General features: G+C 36.5%; 1 protein-coding gene across 4 annotated transcripts in view; it reads left to right on the top strand.

Annotated features, from left to right (window-relative positions):
• LOC114093088 (ankyrin repeat and SOCS box protein 12) overlaps positions 1–21,873 on the top strand; it is a 117,510-nt gene that overhangs the window by 33,560 nt on the left and 62,077 nt on the right. For 2 of the 4 annotated variants that reach the window (XM_071606745.1, XM_027935782.3), the window contains exons 7-12: positions 2,495–2,627; positions 3,924–4,033; positions 10,255–10,380; positions 11,402–11,451; positions 15,010–15,210; positions 17,799–17,927. The exons of 1 other annotated variant lie outside the window; for it this stretch is intronic. In XM_071606745.1, coding sequence (XP_071462846.1) covers positions 2,495–2,627; positions 3,924–4,033; positions 10,255–10,380; positions 11,402–11,451; positions 15,010–15,210; positions 17,799–17,927 — 749 coding nt within the window. The remainder of the gene's footprint in view (positions 1–2,494; positions 2,628–3,923; positions 4,034–10,254; positions 10,381–11,401; positions 11,452–15,009; positions 15,211–17,798; positions 17,928–21,873) is intronic. One more of the 4 variants, XM_071606746.1, reaches the window with a different exon arrangement.

The raw sequence follows: 21,873 nt of genomic DNA on the forward strand, positions 1-21,873 counted from the left end.
ACCATGGATTTCGGCAGTGGACACGGGCCTAGCAAAATCTTTTGATCTTCCTGAGAGCCCAGTGCTGTGGACTTATTGCATTGTGTTTTCTCAGGCTTCTTCCCTAATGTGAATTTCACTGAACAGGGGGTCCTCAGATCAACCTAAGTATCAGCCTAAACTCCTCTCTGCATTAAATCTCTGACTTTCAACAGTTTGTCTAGTTCTGTAAAAGTTTATACAAGAATTCATTGTGCCCCATAAAAGAAGTAAAGGACAGATTCCCTTTTTTTAAAAGTTGTGCTTTTCACAAAAAGACCCCCAAAGAAATGATTTTGCTTAGAATTGTAGGTGTGGAATGTACCTGATTAGGATATTTAATTACAACCTACTGATTGCAAAATCAGTGATTTAGAGCTAAGCCTAAGCCAGGTGGTTGTGGCTTCAGAGTTGAGCAACTGGACATGCACGAAACCAGATAGTGACCTTAGACAACTGTTTGTCCCATTTTTGTGATCTCTCACTGGCTTTTCTCCAGAGCTACCTAGGACTGACTGGACCCAAGAAAGAAAATAATTTCCCTGTCTGCTCAGGCACCACCCTTCAGTTTCTCAAAAGCTTGCTGTCTTGTTTCAGTCATAAATGTTTGACATTATATTGGAAAGATCTAAATCAAATATGTATCTTTTATCAAGAGGGAGACACACAAGAAACACACTAAGCTTTTGAAAACTGGAAGGATTTGCTAAAATTTAGCACCAGAAAGTCCCTTTTAGCAGGTCTCATTTTCCTCTCAAATTCAAGCAAATTAAGATATGTATTGAGAATTGAACCCAGGGCATGCATTGTGCATGTTAGTCAAGTGCTTTATCATCAAGCTTCATCCCCAGAAAATTGAAGCAATAATAGATCTAGAGATATCTGGAAATCTCTCTCTTCTAGATGCCTAAATATATAATTTCAGTAGATGTAGTAAAAAAAATATTATTCTTAGGAATCAGACAAACTTGGGGTCAAATCCTTCCTGCCTTTTGACTCTTATCCATATGATCCTAGGAAAATTGGTTTACTTGTTTGGACCTGTTTTCTTATGGTGATGATAATAGTACCTACCATGAGAGGCTATACTGAGAATCAAATGAGATAATGCACTTAAAGATCTAGCACAGCATCATCTTGCACATACCAGGAACTCAGAGCCAGCCTTAGCAAATTAGTGAGGCCCTAAGTAATTTATACAGACCCTGTCTAAAAATAAAAAAAGTAAAAAGGACTGGAGATGTGGCTCAATGTTTAAGTGTCCCTGGGTTCAATCCATAGTACCAAAAAAAAAATATATACACACACACACACACACACACACATTATATGTGTGTGTATAAATAAATATATATATGTGTGTACACATGTGTGTGCATATATGTGCATGTGTATGTGTGATATATATATATATATATATATATATATATATATATATATATATATATATATATATATATATAAACATCTCTTCATCAATATGTTAATACCTCGCTCTTCTTCAAATCTGCCAGGTATATTTCCAAAGAGTATATACTGGCACAGTGTTTCTAGCTATTTGCATTAGGTATCCTACCCATACCTGGATAGGAACTGCTGTAATCATTGTTTTGTTTGTTGAAGAATCACTTATAACTAAATTCATTGCAACTAGGCAGCTGTTGTTTGTCTTCCACAGGTATTCCTTTGACATCTGTCATTTAATGAAAGCTCAGTGACACTGCCAGAGTGATAAAAGATCAAAATTACTGTCACATTTCTGCCTTTTGCACATTTTTCCTTTATATTTGCTAATGTGTATAGTTTTTGCTGTGATGTTTTTGCATTTCATCCATGAATACAAAAATCACATCTTGTCCATGTATATGCGCTTCCTGCCTCTTGAAATGCTCAATACGCAGTAGATAAGAAAACTGGCAAACAACAGAAAATCAGTAAGATGGTCATCATCATAGAAGGTATATTGTCTGACTTCAAGTGACTGTATGAATATTTCCTTTCTGTAAATCTCATTTACTGCCAAACATTCTTATACAGCCACGTTATTGATATCTTTTCTAGAATAGCTATCAAAAATTGATTAGCCCAGAGGTTCATAGAGTTATCTCTATAGCTTCTCACTTGTAAAGTTGTGAACTTTTACATTTTTCTCATTTTAAAGTCCTTTCAGCTGTGAAGATACTTGTTTGTAATAGGTAGCTCAAAATTATTATTTTAGTTATTCAGATAAAATATCTTTATAATTGCCATATCCTTCATCTCTTAAGTAGGATATTAGTAATACAAGAAAACCTCAATTTTCCTCTTTTTGTATGTGAGTGGGTTACCTAAGTACTTGGTCTAAAAAATAGTGAAATTCACTCCATACCAGAATATGTAAGATTTAAAACTGTTTTGAATGAGGTATTGAGATTGATGAACCCCACTCTTTCATCATTTGGCATTATCTGCTGTGTTATGCCCTCTACTGTTACAGCTAAATGCCATGGCCAACCGAGCAGCTGGTAAGGGGTATGAAAATGAAGACAACTATGCCAACATTCGCTTCAGGTTCATGGGCATTGAGAACATTCATGTGATGCGGAGCAGCCTGCAAAAACTCTTGGAAGGTACAGGGACTTCACCTTGGCTAGGCCAGAGGCCATACTTTGGCACTATTATGTCAAAAAAAAAAGCATTCCTGTTTTGGGGTGGAACATAAAAGCCAGCAGGTGAGCAGAGTAAATAAGTGATGAGATGTTTAACTAGAGTATGGACATAACTTAAAAGAATACTGAATTATAGCAGTATTAGTCTGGCAAGGGGAATGAGATATTTCAAAACTCGTTTCTCAATAGAATTACAGAGGCTGGTATTCAGGGGTCTACCCAAGACCAACATAAGCATGAATGAATTTGGAATTCATTTCATTGTCCTCAAGGCAAAAAAGTAACCTCATATGATCTATACGGAATCACTTTGATATCATCATTGCTGAAGAAGAAGTTGAATTTAGATCTCCAAGGGAAAAAAATGCTGATATCAGACAATTTTGGCCATCTGTCATCACTGCAAAATAATTGGTGTCAAAAGGGGAATTGAGGTGGTTCGTTGGGCCTTGTAGGATTCTTGAGTTTAGAACATTTCTTCTTAAACCACTACTCAGAATTCCATGATGTGATATGTCAACTCAGGAAAAGATCATGAAAACCTACCTTCTTTACTGAACTACCTGTTCTTCCTTTATATTCTTCAGTTTTGTACTGATACAGTATGCCAGGGCCTCTCCACTATACAACCCTTATCACATCCTGTCTCCTCAGTCTATGTCCCTTTTAGAATACTGAATATCCATTTTCCTTGTTTCTCTCCTGTTTTCATTTTGACTCAGAACATTCTATTGAAGGGAACTTTGTTTTACAGATTTTGAAGCAAAAGGTTGCCCTCTGCTGGATAACTAGTGAAAGGTGCACAAAAATTAATGTGTTCCCTTCCATGCAACCTGTTGAGACAGCACAGAGCTGAAAGAAGTAGGTGGAGGTATAGGAGTAGAGACAGATGTTAAGGGCCTATAGGATTAGGATGAGTGGGTGGGATTAGGATGGGGATCAAATGTGTTTTTAATAAAAGGAGATGTGAGTATTTTCCTGTAGGTATTGACTCATACTTTGGGCTTTCTTGAGAGATTTCTGAGTGTTTGAGGGTAGGTTCCAAACCTAGGGAAAGCAGAGACCCATGGTGGGAAATCTGGTAGACTTTATCCCTAGTCCTATTCCTGATTCAACTGTATGGTTTCCAGATAATCATTTAACCTCTCTGTTCCTCAGCTTCCTCATTTACAAAATGGGGATCCACTTTCTTCCCTTTCTTGATGAATAAACTGAGGTGATTGTCAATTTCAATCTCTGCTTCCTTTTCTACCTTAGTTTGTGAATTGAAAACTCCAACAATGAGTGAATTTCTTAGTGGCCTGGAGAGCTCAGGGTGGTTGAGACACATTAAAGCTATTATGGATGCTGGAATTTTCATTACAAAGGTAATAATCAAGACTTTTAATAATTTGCACTGACTTTAATTATGGGATCTCTTGAAGTAGTAGTGTGCCATGGTGGAAAGAATATTAAAAGAAATCTAGTTTCTAGATTCAGCTCTGCAAATGTTTGCCCTTGGGCATGTTTCTTCCCTCTCTGGGCCTCACTTCTCCATCTATAAAACAAAATGGTTTTATAGTATCTACTGTAACTTTTGGGGGGCCCACAGAACATTTTGGGAATGAGATTGATCATCTCCCCCTCTGGAAAATGCAGATATAATTATACATATAAACGTGGACCTCAATTTCTGGGAGTTCATAGACCTAGACCTCAGTTTAAAATTCTTTGGTAATCTTTAATAGTCCCTCCAGCTCAATTACTCTCTGATGTGTTTTTGTGTTAAGGGTGAGTGTGAAATAAATGCAGAGCTTACATATCTGTGAGTATTCAGAGCTCTGAATACATACGTTTTTATGGCGTCTTTTTGTATAGGTCTGCCTCTGAATGCAGTCTAGGCAGGCTTTGTTACCCTACATTTATGCTGACCCACTTATTTTCTGACCTCCAGAACCCCAGCCTTTTTAAGATGATTTTTTTTAAAAAAAGGAAATTCAAAGCATATATTTTCTCATTTTGAATTATCTTTTATATATTCCTATCTGAAAACTTTCCCTCTTCACCCCACCCCTCTTTATTTGGTAGAAGTAAAGGAAAGGAGAAAATGACTCTTCACTCCACTGCTGTCATTTTCTCAGTTGAAAGCAATGATGTATGTCTTTTGGTTTAAAAGGTTTGGAGAGAAAGAGAGGGAGAAAGAGGGAGAGAATGAATGAATGAATGAATGAATGAATATGAATATATGTGTGTGTATAATTAACTGCCTTAAATACTTTTTGTTTTCCTAGTTCTGTTGCCTGCACTTTTCATTGTAATGTGTTAGTATTTACTATGTGACCCTTTTGGCTATTTCAAACCCTCTATTCAAAACATTCTTCATGTTGTTCCTTTTTCGTATATCCTACAACCATACATCTATAGTCCCTGTCTGAAACCAAATTTATTAGACAAAAGAAAATTATGATGGTGGAGAGGGCAATTTGATAGATTGTCCAACCTTAAATTATTGGTTGAATTAAAATGAGTTGACCAAAAATAGATTTGGGATTGCATAATTATTCTGTGCTCCTTATAACCTTACCACCTATAGAGTATCCCAAGCTTTAAAACTTCAATCAGTCTTCAGTTCTCCCTCTTTCCTCCATCTGTCAATTGCCAACTCCTATCAGTTCTATTTCAAAAGTGTTTCAAATCTATCCTTTCTTTACAATTAACATTATAGATTAGAGATGCTTCTAACATATGTTCCTTACCTAACACATTCACTAACCTTTCCAAAGTAATATAATAACTTCCTAACTGCTTTACTTCTTTAGTAGTTACTCCTCAGATTATCTAGAAAGTCATTTACAACACTTCTGATTATGTTACTTTATGGTGAAAATCCCCCAATGGTTCTCTATTCTATTGCCTATTAAAGCCTGTAGTTTGCTATCCAATCTTTCCCAACTTGGCTATGCTAGATTTCTTGTTGTTCTCTAATATACTATGCCACTTTTCTCTCTCTTTTCTTTATATTTCTTTACTTTTTCTCATTAAAAAAGCAATATGTGCACACTAATAAAGTAGTTGATATTTCAGAAATACATAGCAAAAGGTAAACATTTCCCATTTGTTTTCCCACAACACACATTTCACTATTAATAGTTTAATATGTATGTCTCTTGATTGGTACTATTCATTTGAAATTTCTGTGATGATGGGAATGCTCTGTATGTTCTAATAGAGTAGCTACTATCTACAGAAGATAACTAAGCACTTGAAATTTGACTAGTGAAATTGAAGAACTGAATTTTTTTTATTTAAATGAATTTTAACAAATTCAAATGAAATACTCACAGATGACTAGGGACTTTCATTTTGGATAGTACAGCTATAGAGTTTTTCAATATACATAAATATACTATTAATATGTAAAAATAGGACTATACTGTATATACTGTTCTGTAATTGCCTTTTCATCTTTAAAAATAGTGAACATTTTTCAGATCAGGTCAGTCAATACAACCTCATTTTTTTCCAAAAACTATATATATTCCATTGTGGGAATTTACAGTGGTCTTCCATTAATTAAAAAATTCTGTTGTTTTCAGTTTTTCATTAATATAAACATCGCTGCACCATATAACCTTAAACATGTATCCTTACATATGTGAATATTATTAGAAGTAGATTTTCTTAGTCAAAGAATATGAATATTTCAAATTCTAATAAGTGTGGTCAAGTGCCTCTGGAAATGTAGTACCATACCCATTTTTCAATGTTGCCAGCAATGGTAATCATTAATCTTTTTTAATCTCTGTATATGTGATAGGTGATCAATTTTATATCATGTTTTAATTTGTGTTTCTATCATTAGTAATGCAATAGAGCATCTTGTCCTGTCTACTGTTCACTCTGTTTGGATCCCTAAAAAGAGCTTAATTGCTACTGTTGGGCCTCTGATACTGATGGAGGTCTCTGCTGAACTAAAAAATTTAAAAAGACTGAGATGCCTGTTTCCAGATTTCTTTAACTCCTTTCTTACAACCTAACTACCCTTCCAGGAAAACAACTTTTCTTGCACTGTTACTACAAAAGTTGCTCATTCTCCTACATGCCACAAACTAAATGGCCTAGGGGAAGTTTAGTATTCTCCTTGCTCTTTACAAAACTGTTTCTTCCTTTCTGATCTATTTCATTTAGCTATATTACCTTGTACATTTCTTTCTCTCCCTCCTCCATTAAAGACTTTGAGAAAGGCCTTAACACCTGTCTCTCCCTCTTTATTCAGGAGATTTGAAGGTTCATGTGCAGACTGTTGAACTCTCTGCACTTATATTTCTTTAAGTTTTTATATGCCAGTTCTCAAACATTTATTCTAGATAGCATGGTTCTTCAAGCTCATTGAGACCTCTATACTTTTAACTTCACTTTTTTAACTTTCTTCCCTATTTACCAAGACCTGTTGGTATAGAAACTTCTCCATTCCACCGTGTCCCTTATTCTTCTATTCTAACTGCTTTGCTACCTCAGTAATTTCCTATACTCTGACTACTGAGCATTGCTGCAAATAAATAAATTTTATACATGTTAATTTGTACTATTACAGGTTTAATTTGTACTATTTCAAGTTTATAGTCTATAGTTGCCTACTTAGCAGTTGTTGTATGTGTTCCTGGTTGGGTCCTAGTCCTGTTGCACCAAGCAGGTGTTGCCAATCTGTACCTTGCTTTCAAGCTGGTTATACTTTCTATAGGCACATATTAAAACATGTCTCCTGGTTCACAGAAAAGTCAAAGTGATACCTCATCTTCCCATTATCATTATTAACATTTTTGAATGTCTTTCTCCTGACTATCACAGAGGACTTGATGTCCAATCTGTGTATATGCTACCTATATTATAAATCCCATCCTCTCCTACTTTTTAAAGAAACCAACTCTATCAATTAATCCCTCTTTCTGCTATATTTTCAACCTGTTCTTTTTGACTAGTTTCTTCCTTCAGAAGTATGTTCAAATATTTTTCTTTATTTTTAAAGAAAAATAATCATACTTGCTTCTAGCAATTGCTCTCTGTGTTAGCTTTCTTTCACTGTTACAAAATACCTGAGATAATCAACTTTTAAGGAGGAGAGGTTTATTTTAGCTTAGTTTCAGAGGTATCAGTCCATTATCACTTGGCCACCTTGTTTTTGGGCCTGTGATGAGGCACTACATCATGGAAAGAGTACATGATAGAGCAAGATGTTTACTTCATAGTGGCTGGGAAGCAGAGATGCAAGAAGGGACTGGGGTACCAATACCTCGTTAAAGGCATGTCTCCAATGACCTAATTTCCATCCATTAGGCCCCACCTCCCAATAGCATCGCAGGCTTGGGACCAAATCTTCAATACATGGGCCTTTGGGGGACACTTTAGATCCAGAATGTACCCTCTTTCCTCTTAGAGCCATTTTGAAAACAGTTAGCTTAGCCTTCCCTATGAATACTTCTTCACCTTTTTTCATCTTTCAGCTCACTAAGATCCAATTTCTATGCCCATTACTATTATTCTTGCTAGGGATACTAATGACTCTTCACTTATCAAATTTAAATCTTCATTCTATTTTGACCTCTGTCACATTTATATTTTTGACGACCCCCAACTCTTTTTTTGGCTTTAATCCAGCCATTCCTTCCTGCTCTTAATACCTTTCAGGCTGTTTCTGTACAGGCTAACTCCTATCATAGCCATTCTTCCTCTTCTTGCCCTTTAAACATTGCTGCTTTTTTTTTTTTCTTTTCTTACTTTTGGTCCTTACCTGGACAGTAGTAGCTATGTACACAATTCCTATTACCATATCAATTGAGACAGTGGTCAATTCTACACTCTGGCTTAGATCCTTCCCTCTCCTCAACTCCAGACCTAAATATCCAGTTGTCCCCTGTACTCTCCATTGGCGCTTTCTCGTTCTCTCTCTCTCTCTCTCTCTCTCTCTCTCTCTCTCTGCTACCTCAGACTCACCATAGCCCAAACTGAAATCTCACTTACCCTCACTACTCTCTAAAACTAACTTCTAACATATATGTATTTTATAGAATGATGGTACTGCTATCCATCTAGTTACTAAGCTGTACATTTTAGAGTTATCCTTGACTTTTCCTTCTTCATCTCATATTCATTTTCTCAGTATATCCTGTTAAATTTTTATACTTTCCATCCTTCTCCTTTTAAGCCCCACTGCTACTTCTTTTTTTTTTAACTTCAGGAACTCATGGTCCTTTCATGATTTTAGCAGCTCCTCGACTGTTTTTCCTATATCCAAATTTGTGTTCTACCAAGCCATTTTCCTTGCTGCTACCACAATGATCTTTTTAAAGTGCACATCTGATTATGATACTTCTTTGCTTTCATAACCTTATAGTTTCCCTCTTGCCACCAGATAAAATGCATATTTGTTCATCTTATCCTTGTCCTCTTGGCCAGCTCTGTTTCTCATCTTTCCCTCACTCCCAGCCCAAACTTAATGGTAACCAGCTATTTAAGAGTTCCTAACCTATGTCATGCCTCCTTGCATACGTATTTGCTGTCATTTTTTTATCCTGATGGAATGTCCTTTCCTTGTAGTCAGTCTGGCAAATGCCTATTCAACTGAAAACATCCATTTTAGTTATCTGTTCTCTTTGTTTATCTTTTGTGCTTTTGTTGTACCTGTCATGGAATTTTATTGTTTTATTTATCACCAGTTCGCAATAATTTGTTCTAGAGTTTGTCTCCTTTGCATTCCTAGTGCACACTGTAGTGTCTCTTGTACGTTGAGCAGCGACTGACATATATATGCAAATGAATGAATACGTGAATTAATTAGTATATTTTTCCTTCTTCACCTAAGGATGTCCTACTCTTTCTTTGAGGCTCAAGTTCCCCCAGCTCCTGCAAAAGGACATATTTACCACACATTACACTCTAGCAGTTGTTTTTCCAGTGTCTTATAATTATTTACCTTTGGGCACTGTGACTAGTTTGTGGGCTCCTCAAAGGTAGAAATTGATTATCATATTTGTATCTCTAATACATAGTACTTACCTGGCACATGCAGTTACATAATTAAGCCTTAGAATTAGTAAATGAATAATCAAAATCTGCCATTGCCAAAATTGCTCAGGTCTTTACATTATTCTGATTGGAAAGAAACCAAGCTAAGGCAGGCAAGCTCTTCTATCTTAAGTTGGGAGGGTTTGTTAGTAAGACTAGATAGCTATAGGAAATCTTTATTAGATCTGGGACTGGGATGTGGATTTGTCCTGTGTTTTTGAGCATGAATTTCTCCTTCTACCCACTCTTCCTCTGAGAATTGATACTTATTTTTATGGACTTAGGTTTTCCCTTGTTTTTCTTTTATCCCATATTAGGTATTGTTTTCTTATTTTATTTTCCTATTATGTAAGCTTTCCTTCTTCTCATATATATACTCTTTCTTTCATTCCCCCTAAAGGATTCTGATATTATGTAAAGAAATTAATGTAACCCAGTTAGATAAATGTCTCTGTGCTATCAGGACAGTATTGACAGCCCTATTATTAGTCCAGCATGCTAAGCAAAGGTGGTTTATTGTATTTTTTTTTTTGCCCTGTTTTCACAGGCAGTAAAAGTAGAAAAGGCCAATGTTTTAGTCCATTGTTCTGATGGGTGGGACCGCACAGCACAAGTCTGCTCTGTGGCCAGCATTCTTCTAGATCCATTTTATAGGACATTCAAAGGACTCATGGTAAGAGAGCAGTGATTGCATTTTACTTTGTGTCAGTAGCGGTTTGTGAATAAATTAATAAAAGAACTCTCAACTAACTTGTCCCATTTTTTTACAAGAATGAGCTTTAAATCTATTAAAAAAAGCTATATTTTAGTTTAGCTACTCTAAACAAAGCATATATAGTCTGTATACTTTCTGTTGTGCATTTAATGTACTTCATTACCCATTAGAAGTTAAGTTGTATACAACAGGCTGTTATAAAGTATAGGAAAGGCTCAGAAAGTTTGTAAAGCTGAATGGTTAACAGTAAAATGGACTGCCTAATAAGGTCATCCTCTGTAACATATCTATGTGAACATCAGACTCATGGTTGTTTTCTTGTGTTGAAGCCAATGCTACTTTGTTGATCTTCCTAAAAAAGAGAACTGATAATCATGGTTTATCCTCATTTTTTTTTTTTTTTTGCATGTGTGTATATGTAGTACTAGGGATTGAATCTAGGGGTGCTTTACCACTGTGCTATATCCCCACCCCTTTTTATTTTCTATTTTGAGACAGAATTTCATTAAGTTGCTAAGGTTGGTCTCCAAATTATGATCCTCCTTCCTCAGTCTTCTGCATAACTGGGATTACAGGCATGTACCACCACTCCTAGCCTAGAATTTTCTTTTAACCTTTGAAAATTATTTCATTCTTAGTACAAACTCAAATTCTGCCTTTGGATTCTTATTTTTTATGGGTTGAGTTTAACATTGTGCATAAGCACATGATTACATTTAATTATGGTGTCACGTAAAGGCCAAAAAAAGTGACACTAGATACAAATCCAATGTAATTTCTCCTGAGTGCATATGAAGTTTGAAGGCAACCTATATATATGCCTATAATTGTAATCAAAGTTACATACTTATCATTTTGGAAATTAACTTTATTTTCTTATCAACTCATTCATTTCAGCAAAATGTTTTGATATTCTTGTGTGTATTGTTATTTTATGATTTTCCTAATGCAAAAATCTTCTTTTTGTATAAAAATGAAGATTCTAATAGAGAAGGAATGGATATCTATGGGCCACAAGTTCTCACAAAGGTAAAAATATCTTTATTTTGAAGGAGGGATGTGTGAAGAGTTCATTTGGGTAAGATTTAATAAAATCCAGATTTACCAATTTGGTATTGTGTAGGAAGAAACAGAAATTTGAACATGACCCTAAATGTCTTTCATCAAGAAAAAAGTATTTCAGGGTATTAAGTCTACAAAGGTGATCAGAATATCATCTCTGTTTTGAAGGAATACAAGTAATTATATTCAATTGTTAAATATTTTAGGAAAGAAAAGCTTTCATGGGCCACAGAGAAAAGTGCTTAACTCTAAGTAAAGAGGTCAGAGAAAAACATAAAGGAATGTTATCTATTCTGGTGTAAAGGTGACTTCCTGGAATAGTGCATATAAACTGAGCTTTAAAGTAGTAGGTGTTAGATAGAAAGAGGAAAACATTCCAGAATTGATGTGTGTGAAACCATAAAGGCGTTAAATAGAATGGTTTATTTGAGGAACTGCAAGTGATCCAGTGTCACTAGATCATAAAGTACAGAGGGGGAGAATAGAGGCAATGAATCTAGTAAAGGGAGGCTAGGAAGGAGGTGATCTTCAAGGCCCTGTTTTTTGCTCCTTCCTTCTTCCCTCCTCCCTCCCTCCATTCCTTCCTTCCTCCTTTCTTCCCTAAAAGTTTTTAATATTTTTCTCTACTTAGTAAAGCTATACTGGAGAACTTTGAACAGGGAAATGGTATAGAAAATTGAGATTGGAGGTAAGGGGATGAATTAGAGATTTATCACAATTTATGAAGGCCCAAAATAAAAAGACAGAGGCCACTACGACAGATACAAGGATATTTGGGAAGTAGAACTTATAGAAAGAATCAGGAAATGAAAGAAAAAGGTTAGCAGAACTTGCAAGTTTTTAAGCCTTAGTTTGCTGGGTTTACTGAGAGAATGTAGAACAATACAGGGCAAGTGTTGGGGAAAAGGTGTTTTGAATTTAGGACCTATTTGGCATGGAGCATCTAAGACATGTCCACTAAGCAGACTCCTCAGTACTAATTCAGAATTTCCTAGTTCTGGATTTGACAGAGAGGATTAGAGATTTGAGAATTAATCTGCTTGTGAATGGCATTTTGGGCTATGGCTTCAGATAAGATCGCTCAAAAAGTTGTCTGTAGAATAACCAAGTGATAGGACAAAGCCTTGGATGATACACTTGAAGATTTATTGAAGAAAAGAATCCCATGAAGGTGACTGAAAGAGTTGTTGGAGAGGTAAGAATAAATCTAAGGAAACAAAAGAAAAAAATGAGAGGAGAACTCCCAGGAGTAGTCAGCAGTGTCACATAACCCAGTATAACCCAGTAAGGCAATATGACAATTTTGCAATATGTGGGTTTGAATGATCCTTAGTGATAACCAGTTGAGTAAAGTGGTGGAAGTAGAAGCCAAAAAACAGTGAAAAGAGGCATAAATAAGCAATAGAGAAGTAGAATGTGAATGTATAATTCTCTTCCTAAGAATCAAGTTCCCAAAGGGGGTGGATGAGAAGGGATTGTGCCTAGATAGGTTATGAGGTTAAGTATTTGGGTATTTAAAGGCAGGAGAGATTTGAGCAATATTCTTTGTAGAGAAGAAATAAATATTAAAGAAGATAAGGTTGAAGATTTAAGAGATGATGCATTTTTGGTAGTTAAGACTTCTAAGGAGTTGGGAAGAGGCGAAAGCTCCGGTCCAAATGAAAAGATTAACTAGAACTATAACTAAGGACCTACCTCTTCCATGGAGACTGGATGGAAATACAGGAGGAGAATGAATGTGTCAGGGACACTTGTTAGACATTTTGAACTTAATGAACTTGATCTTTTGTAGTAAACCATAGATCTAGGGTAAAAGAAGATGTGAAATGGGTTAGAGGTTTAAGAAGGTAGCTTAAAACTTTCAAGAGCTTTAAGGATGATGAGAAAATTGTTTTCAGGACAATTATTATTTGGGAACATTTGAGTCTTGACTTAATGTGGAGATTTAATTTTGAATGGGATGAATTTATATGATTTTATAGCTTCTTTAAGTATCAGGATGTAAGAGAAGAGAAGCTAGCTTTTTAGGCTGATATGTGATTGAGTTTTGATGAATAATGACAAAAAGACCAAAAAAATTGAAGAAAACGGGGAGACAATAGTTGTTGGGACATACAATGAAGTCTAGGTTGGATAAGGAACAAAGGGAAGCCAATAAGGATCTGGCTGGTGGAGAGACCTTTTTTGATAAGGGCTAGAGGAGGTTAAAAAAAATATGTTTGGGAATGTATATGTTTTCCAGAGTAATTTATTTAGATTAAAATTTCAGAGGTGGGGTAAGAACTTCTGGGTGGTTTCAAGAACCAGACTACAGCCATGGACTCAGGATGCTGATGTGGAACAGAGGTGAAGATCGGTGAAGATAATTATATTTCCGTTAGTTAAGGAAACTTTCAGTTTAGCCAGTGTTGTCATGTTCAACAACACCAAAGAGAAATATGTAAAACAGGAGTGAAAATCTTCAGATAATATTGGTAAAAGACAATATTGAGGAAAGGGAAGGTAATAATCTAAACAGTATGACCCATATTGGAAGTATTTTTTTAACTCCCAGTAAGTATTTATTGATAAACATGTGGAAGACACTACGAAGAATTTTTTTTAAAAATGTGAAATAAATCAGTATTCCACTGTGAATGCCTTTATGACCAACCAAGTTGTTTATATCCAGGATCCACTGGGATTAGTGGTGTGTGAATGTATTTTTTTTAAATAATGTGAAATGAGTAGTAGTTTGAAAGCAGCAATATGAGCAAGGAGAAGATTGATTGCACTTCCGCCCTGTTTTAGGATTAGGGTATGTGGAAAATTGGAACGATTAGTACTCATCATTGATTTGGGGCCCAAGAAGAGGTGGTGTCCTTGGTGAGTCAGGTTGCAGTTATATCAGAAAGCAGAGAAAATTCAGCATACAGGCTGAGGATGACATGTTGATTTCCAGTGGGATAGGATTTCCTGTAGATTGTAGAGTTGGTAAAGAGGATATTATGAGGGAGAAAACATTACTCAGTTCTGAGATGAAATTTCATTCGCAAATTTAATAATTTTCATTATCTATTTTGTGCCAGGCACTGTGCAGTGAACAATTTGGTGTGGTCCTTGCTCACATTAAGCTAAACATAGGTGTTTAAATTTAAATTAATTTAAATTTAAATTAATTTAAATTTAATACAATTAAAAATTCATTTTCTCAGTTAAACTAATGACATCACAGTGACTCTAGTATTGACATTACTACTGTAGAAAATTTCCATCATTGCAGAAAGTCCTGTTGGAGAGAGAGTATAAGAGAAAGCAGACAAATGACCAAACGGTCTTAAAGTCTAGAGAATAATGAAGGACACCAGTGGCTAAGGGGCTTACTATGATTAACTGGTTTTGAGATTCTGGACGGCACTTTGACTTGAGATATTTTCTTGCCAATGCCAGCAGAGACACAAAGTGAACGTTTTATAGCCTTCTACAGACAGTTTAATCCCCTGATGCTAACCAGTATCTTTCTTTACCATGATTTGCATTTCTCAGGTGTGGCCACCTGGATGGGGACTCTAAAGAAGTGTCCCCTATCTTCACCCAGTTCCTAGACTGTATTTGGCAATTAATGGAACAGTTTCCCTGTGCCTTTGAATTTAATGAAAGCTTTCTGCTGGAGATCCATGACCATGTTTTCTCCTGCCAATTTGGAAACTTCCTTGGAAACTGCCAAAAGGATCGGGAAGATCTAAGGTGAATTCATTTTGTGAGAAAACACTGAATAGAGAGAAGAATGCACTCATCACTCTGAATTTTAGACAGCAATCAGGGAAATGGGAGGAGATAACAATAATGAAAAGAGCTTTTGAATCATAAAGCACTCAATGTTTGCACAGGGATCTCTTGGAACCTCAGACTCCTCATCTGTAAAATAGAGATCATAATGCCTACTTTCCACGGCAAAAAGGAGGAGCCAATAAAATAGGGAATATACAAGGGCTGCTATAGGATCAGGGATGGTGAAGGGAAGGTACTGGGAAATGAGATTTATCAAATTGTGTGCATATATGAATATGACATAATGAATCCTGCTATTATGTATAATTATAATGCACCAATAAAAATTAAAAACAAAGAATCAATCATTGAGGTATGAATGGTCATTACCCACAATCCTTTTCACTTGTATCAGAGATCACAAACTGACAGCTCATAGACCCAGCCCAGCCCAACAGTTGTGGTTTGTTTAGTCTGTGAGTATTTAAAATGTGAATTCAGTTGCCAACGTTTAAGTGTTAGAGAATTTAACATCAAATCCAGTTAATTTAGGATTTTTTAAAAAGTAGATAAGCTGTTTTACCAAAATATTCTGAAAAACCAGGAACTCTGTCAACACTGGTCCTATATTCTCTTATATCAATAATTAACTAGAGCTAAATAGCAGCTCCTGCCTTTGAATGGGACAAATTCTCATTGGCTACAGTTCTTCCACTCCCTATTGTTCAATCCTAGCCTACTTGTAATGTTATCTGTCCAGTTCTTGTAGTCAGTTTAACTTTGTCACCCTGGCTTGAACCAACACCCCCATGATGTAGAAAACATAAATAGTTTATGAGATTCACAAGGTGTGGAGCACCTCTGAGCATCACTCTTCTTATTTTAGAGGCAGAGAAAACATTTCACAACTATTGGCTGCGTTAACAGCTCAGGTTCTTGGGCCCTTTCATGACATAGCCTAGATGGCATCTGCTCTCCATGATTCCATTATTTTTCTTGACAACATAGAGAACAGCAATGAAGCTTTCTGCTTTAACATGTATTTACTTAGATGCTTCCTTGCATACATACATACCTATCTATCTCCCTCCTCACTCTGTTTTGCCACAAGACCTTTGTCACTCACTCTCTCCCCAAATGATTTTACACCTGTTCTTTCTACCAACTGGCTGTCCATTTTTTCCATAATTTTTTCCCTTCTTAAAATGAGATTAATATATCTGGACCCATTTCCCACACAATTCTGAATCTCAATGTTAAAGTAGAAAAGTTGAACATTTTAATATATGTTAAAATACTGATTGCTTAAAATAAGCAGAACTGTCATTCACTCATGAAAGGAAAAGCATAAGCCTTAGTTAGAATAAGGTAGTCCAAAATACAAACTTTGAATCTGTCACCTATTAGCTATGTGAGCTTAGGCTAATTAATTTTTTATCTTATATTAGTAATTTAGAACTAAACACCTCACAGGATTTTATTATAAAGATTTAAGGAAGTATTTTGGATAAATAATCTGGAACAGTAATTTGACACATAGGTAATAATAAATATTAGTTACCTTACCTCTGGAAGATTTGTTGTTGTTTTTAACCAGTGACAGATAAGGAAGATGGATATAAAGGGCCTTTAGCCTGACTGAAATGGTCTGTGGGTTGTAAAAGTTACAGGACCACAATTTTAGGTACTACCACCTATAGTACTGTTCTTCATTCTCCTCCTCCAGCTTTCTTCAACACAGTGTGTACAAATGACCTTTCCATGTATGGTTACATACAGATCTCATTGGGACCAGTGGATCCCATGTATTTTGAAGTGTTAAATAAGGAACTTCCTTATTGGTTGATCAAGTTACTTGCAGTCCTAATTAAAGTAGAAGAATCAGTCTTGCCATATAAATACCACAATCTTTGTTTACCTACCTGGGATAACTCAAAAATATTTGCTAGTATAAACTGCCAATTGTCTTTCACTGTCTTTAACCTTCTGAAGGGAGAAGAAACTGGAAACATGGGCGAACCATAAATATTCCATCTAGGATTTCCATTTCTTAAAATACAAGACGTTTTAAAAAATCCAATATTTTTTGTGGTGCTGGGGATTGAACCCAGGGTCTTGTGCATGCTAGGCAAGCACTCTACCAACTGAGTTATATCCAACCCCAAATCCAATATTTTTAAAACTGGAAAGGTCATCATTTCATAGAATCCTAGATTTGGAAGACATGTTAGAGGCAACATTGAACAGACAAGGAAACAGGCCCAGAAACAGCTAGGAAATTTTCTAAGATCATGTAGCCACATCCACAGCAAACACTGGACTTAGAACTCTTGCTATCTAATTTGGAACTCTTACTAACATTTTATTCATTTTAAAGATGGATAAATTGGAGCCCAGAAATCTGTTCCTCTACCAACATTCATTAGCCACTTATTTCAGTTTTCCTTCTTTCTTGAGTTGGGCTACTTATTAGTAATATTTGACTAAATATAAAGTTCAGCAGTACTGTTGAGATTACTTGCTTATTGTTTGTAATTTTTTGGCTTGTTTTTCTTTTCTAACAGAGTCTATGAGAAAACACATTCTGTGTGGCCTTTCTTGGTTCAGAGGAAACCAGACTTCAGGAATCCCCTCTATAAAGGTTTCACTGTATATGGAGTGCTCAATCCTAGTACTGTGCCCTACAACATTCAGTAAGTTTTTAAGTTCCCTCTATTATTTTAGCAGGCCCTGGGGTCTTAGCTGCCTTGCCTGTCCTTAGATAGCTGCCATCATTTTCACAAGCCTGGCTATGGAATAGGACAATCTGTCCCAATATGATTTATTCTTTGCCACCTCTTATAAGAGCTCAATCCTGTTTGTTTTTTTGGTCTATGCTATTAGTTGCTGTATTAATTAGCTTCTTATTTCTATAATGACATACCTGAAGCAATTAACTTGTAAAGATAAAAGGTTTATATTGATTCATGGTTCTGGATGTTTTAGTCCAAAATCAAGTGCCACATTGCTTTGGTTCTCTGGAGAGGGCAGTACATCAAGGCAGAGCAAACTGCTCACCACATAAACCAGGAAGCAGAGCAATGAAAGAGAAAGAAGAAACCAGGGTCCCATAATCCCCTTCTAGACTATACATCCAATAACCTACAGATATCTCACTAGGCCCCACCTCCTAAAAGTTCCACAGCCTCACAATACCACCCTGGGCATCAAGCTTCTAAGACATGGACGTTTGAGGGAGCACTTATTCAAACCATAGCATGTGCTTGGGGAAAATAAAAGAGAAATAATAATTGACGTATAAGAATGTAACCAGTCAGGGATGCAGATTGTTTTATTTCTTTAGTCTTTCCATGTATCTTCTATTTTTCCTTTCCCATCCTTTTCTACAACAAAGAAAAAAATGAAAGAAATAGTGCTGGTAGTATGTGCTATATTTTTCCAAAGCCTCAACAGGCTGAAGTGCTCACAAACTGAGAGGAGGAGAATACATTTATTAGCTATAATAACTTATTTTGGAGGTTATTTAGTATTTTATAGTATATAAAATTTTTATCATTTCTGAATAGAGATGGATTTACTTTCTTTGAAATTTGGATGTATTTCCTTTTCTTAACTAATTATTCTGGCTAGAACTTCCAATGTAGTGTTGCATAAAAGTAGTATAAGCAGGTATCCTTGTCCTATTCCTAACCTTTAGTGTTTCTCCGTTGAGTGAAGTTAACTCTAGGTTTTTCACAAACACCCTCTCCATGTTTAGCACATCCCCTTCTGTACTTAGTTTGTTGAGTGCTTTCATGAAGAAAGGATGCTAGAGTATGTCAGATATTTGTCCTGTACCAATTGAGATGATTATGTGTTTTCCTCTTATTGCTATTAATGTGGTATGTTATATTGTTTGATTTTCATTGTGCTGAACTGCCTTTGCTTTCCTGGGGTAAATATCACTTACTCGTGGTGTATAATCCTCTTAATATGGTGCTCCATTTGGTTGCCTAGTATACTGTTGAGAATTTTTGCATGTATATTCATAAAGAACATTGATCTGAAGTTTTGTTTTCTTGTGATTTCTTTAGCTTTAGTGTCAGAATAACGCTAGTCTTGTAGAATGAATTAGGGAGTTTTAAAATTAAAGCCTTAAAATTTATTCTTTAAATATTTCTTAGAATTCACCAGTGAATTTGTTTCTTGGGATGTTTTTGTTTCCTAATTAATGCCTCTACTTCTAGATCTGTTCAGATTTCTTATTTCTTCTTAGATCACTTTTCGGCAGTTATGTTTTTCTAGAAATTTATTTATTTCATCTGTTTAATTTTGGCATAAAATTATTCATAGTATCCTCTTCTCATCTTTATTTCTGTATGATAAGGAATAATATCCCCAGTTTAATTTTTGGTTGACTTCTGTTTCTCCTTTTAAAAATCATTTTAGCTTAAAGATTTGTATCTTATGTCGATCTTTTCAAAGACCCAACTTTGGTTTTATTGATCTACAGTTTTTCTATTCATTATTTCATGTATCTTTGTTCTAATATTTATTATTTCTTTCATTTTCTAGTTTTGGGTTTTATTTGCTCATCTATTTCTCTATTGTTAATGTGTAATGTTATTGATTTGAAGTGCAAGTAAAAATTAAATTTGAAAACTATTAATTTCATGTATAGCAATAAATATCCCTTTTAGCACTGCTTTCTCTGAATCCCATGTTTTGGTATGTTGTATTTTTATTTTCATTCATCTAAAAGTATTTTTGGATTCCCTCACAACATATTCTTTGATCCAATAGTTGTTTAACAATGTATTGTTTAATTTTCACATATTTGAATTTTCCAGTTTTGTTACTGATTTCTAATTTATTCCATTGTAGTTAGAGAATGTATTTTTATTATTTCAAAGTTTTTGAATTTATTCAGTCATGTTCTGTGGCCTAATATATGTTCTGAACTGAAGAATGATGTGTCTTCTGACAATAATGTGTATGATTTGAGGAAAATGACTATTCTCTAATTATTGGATAGAGTGTTCTACATATATCTTTAGGTATGCTTGATTTATAATGTTGTTCAAGTCTCTGTTTCTTATTGATCTGTCTAGTTTTTTCTATTCTTTATAGAAAATGGAAGACGGGTGTTGTGGCACACACCTGTAATCCCAGTGGCTAGGGAGGCTGAAGCAGGAGGATCACAAATTGAGGCCAGTATCACCAACTTAGCAAAGCCCTAAGCAACTTAGACTCTGCTAAAAAAATAAATAATAATAAAGGGATTGGGGTGTAGCTCGTGGTAAAGTGCTTCTGGGCTCAATCTCTAGTACCAAAAAAACAAAAGGAAATAGAAAATGGGATATTGAAGTTTCCATTTTGTAACAATATTTGACTTAAAAGACTCATTTGTCCTTAGTAAAAACACACCAACTATTTTGGTTACTATTTTCATGGCATATATGTTTCTATCCATTTAATTTTCTCACTTTGAATCAAAAGGGAGTCTAGTGAAAACAACATTAATTTGGATCATGTATTTTTAAAGCCTATTTTACCAATCAAATTAGTAGAAACTGTTTAAGACCATTATTATGAAGAGTTTCTACTAATTTGTTTTTTCCCTATGAATGGGCAATACTTTTGTTTCTTTCTAGCAACTCTTAAAACTTTATCAAACAACAGATCAATTGAATATTATAATGTAGTAATCCTGGCAATCAGATTCTCACTTGGAAACTAAAGGGATTCTAGTGAAGTTTTTGTTGCTGTTTGTTGGGTTGAGAGTGCAATTGTTGGTTTAGTAGCTTTTTAAAAATATATTTTTCTGTCGGTGGTCACAGTTCCCCTACCTGGCAGGCGCGGGGCGTGTGGGGCGGCTCTGCCCCTCAGCAGGCCGCTGGGCCTGCTCTGTGCGTGGTCACAGTTCCCTCTACTTTGCCGGCGCAGGGGGCGGGGGCGGCTCAGCCTCTCAGCAGGCCGCTGCTCCTCTTCTGCCGGTGGGTCTCAGGCCCGCCTACCTTGCAGGAGTGATTGGAAGCTCTGTCCCGCCCGGGCCACTGGGCCTTTTCTGTCGGTGGTCACCGTTCCACCTACCTGGCAGGCGCGGGGGGGTGGGGGGCGGCTCTGCCCCTCAGCAGGCCGCTGGGCCTGCTCTGTGCGTGGTCACAGTTCCCTCTACCTTGCCGGTGTAGGGGGAGGGGGCGGCTCTGCCTCTCAGCAGGCCGCTGCTCCTCTTCTGCCAGTGGGTTGCAGGCCCGCCTACCTTGCAGGAGTGATTGGAAGCTCTGTCCCGCCGCGTGCCACTGGGCCTTTTCTGTCGGTGGTCACCTTTCCACTTACCTGGCTGGCGCGGGGGATGGGGGGCGGCTCTGCCCCTCAGCAGGCCGCTGGGCCTGCTCTGTGCGTGGTCACAGTTCCCTCTACCTTGCTGGTGCAGGGGGAGGGGGCGGCTCTGCCTCTCAGCAGGCCGCTGCTCCTCTTTTGCCGGTGGGTCGCAGGCCCGCCTACCTTGCAGAAGTGATTGGAAGCTCTGTCCCGCCGCGGGCCACTGGGCCTTTTCTGTCGGTGGTCACAGTTCCCCTACCTGGCAGGCGCGGGGGGTGTGGGGCGGCTCTGCCCCTCAGCAGGCCGCTGGGCCTGCTCTGTGCGTGGTCACAGTTC

The sequence above is a fragment of the Marmota flaviventris genome, chromosome X (assembly GCF_047511675.1).
Source record: "Marmota flaviventris isolate mMarFla1 chromosome X, mMarFla1.hap1, whole genome shotgun sequence".
Taxonomy (NCBI): Eukaryota; Metazoa; Chordata; class Mammalia; order Rodentia; family Sciuridae; genus Marmota; species Marmota flaviventris.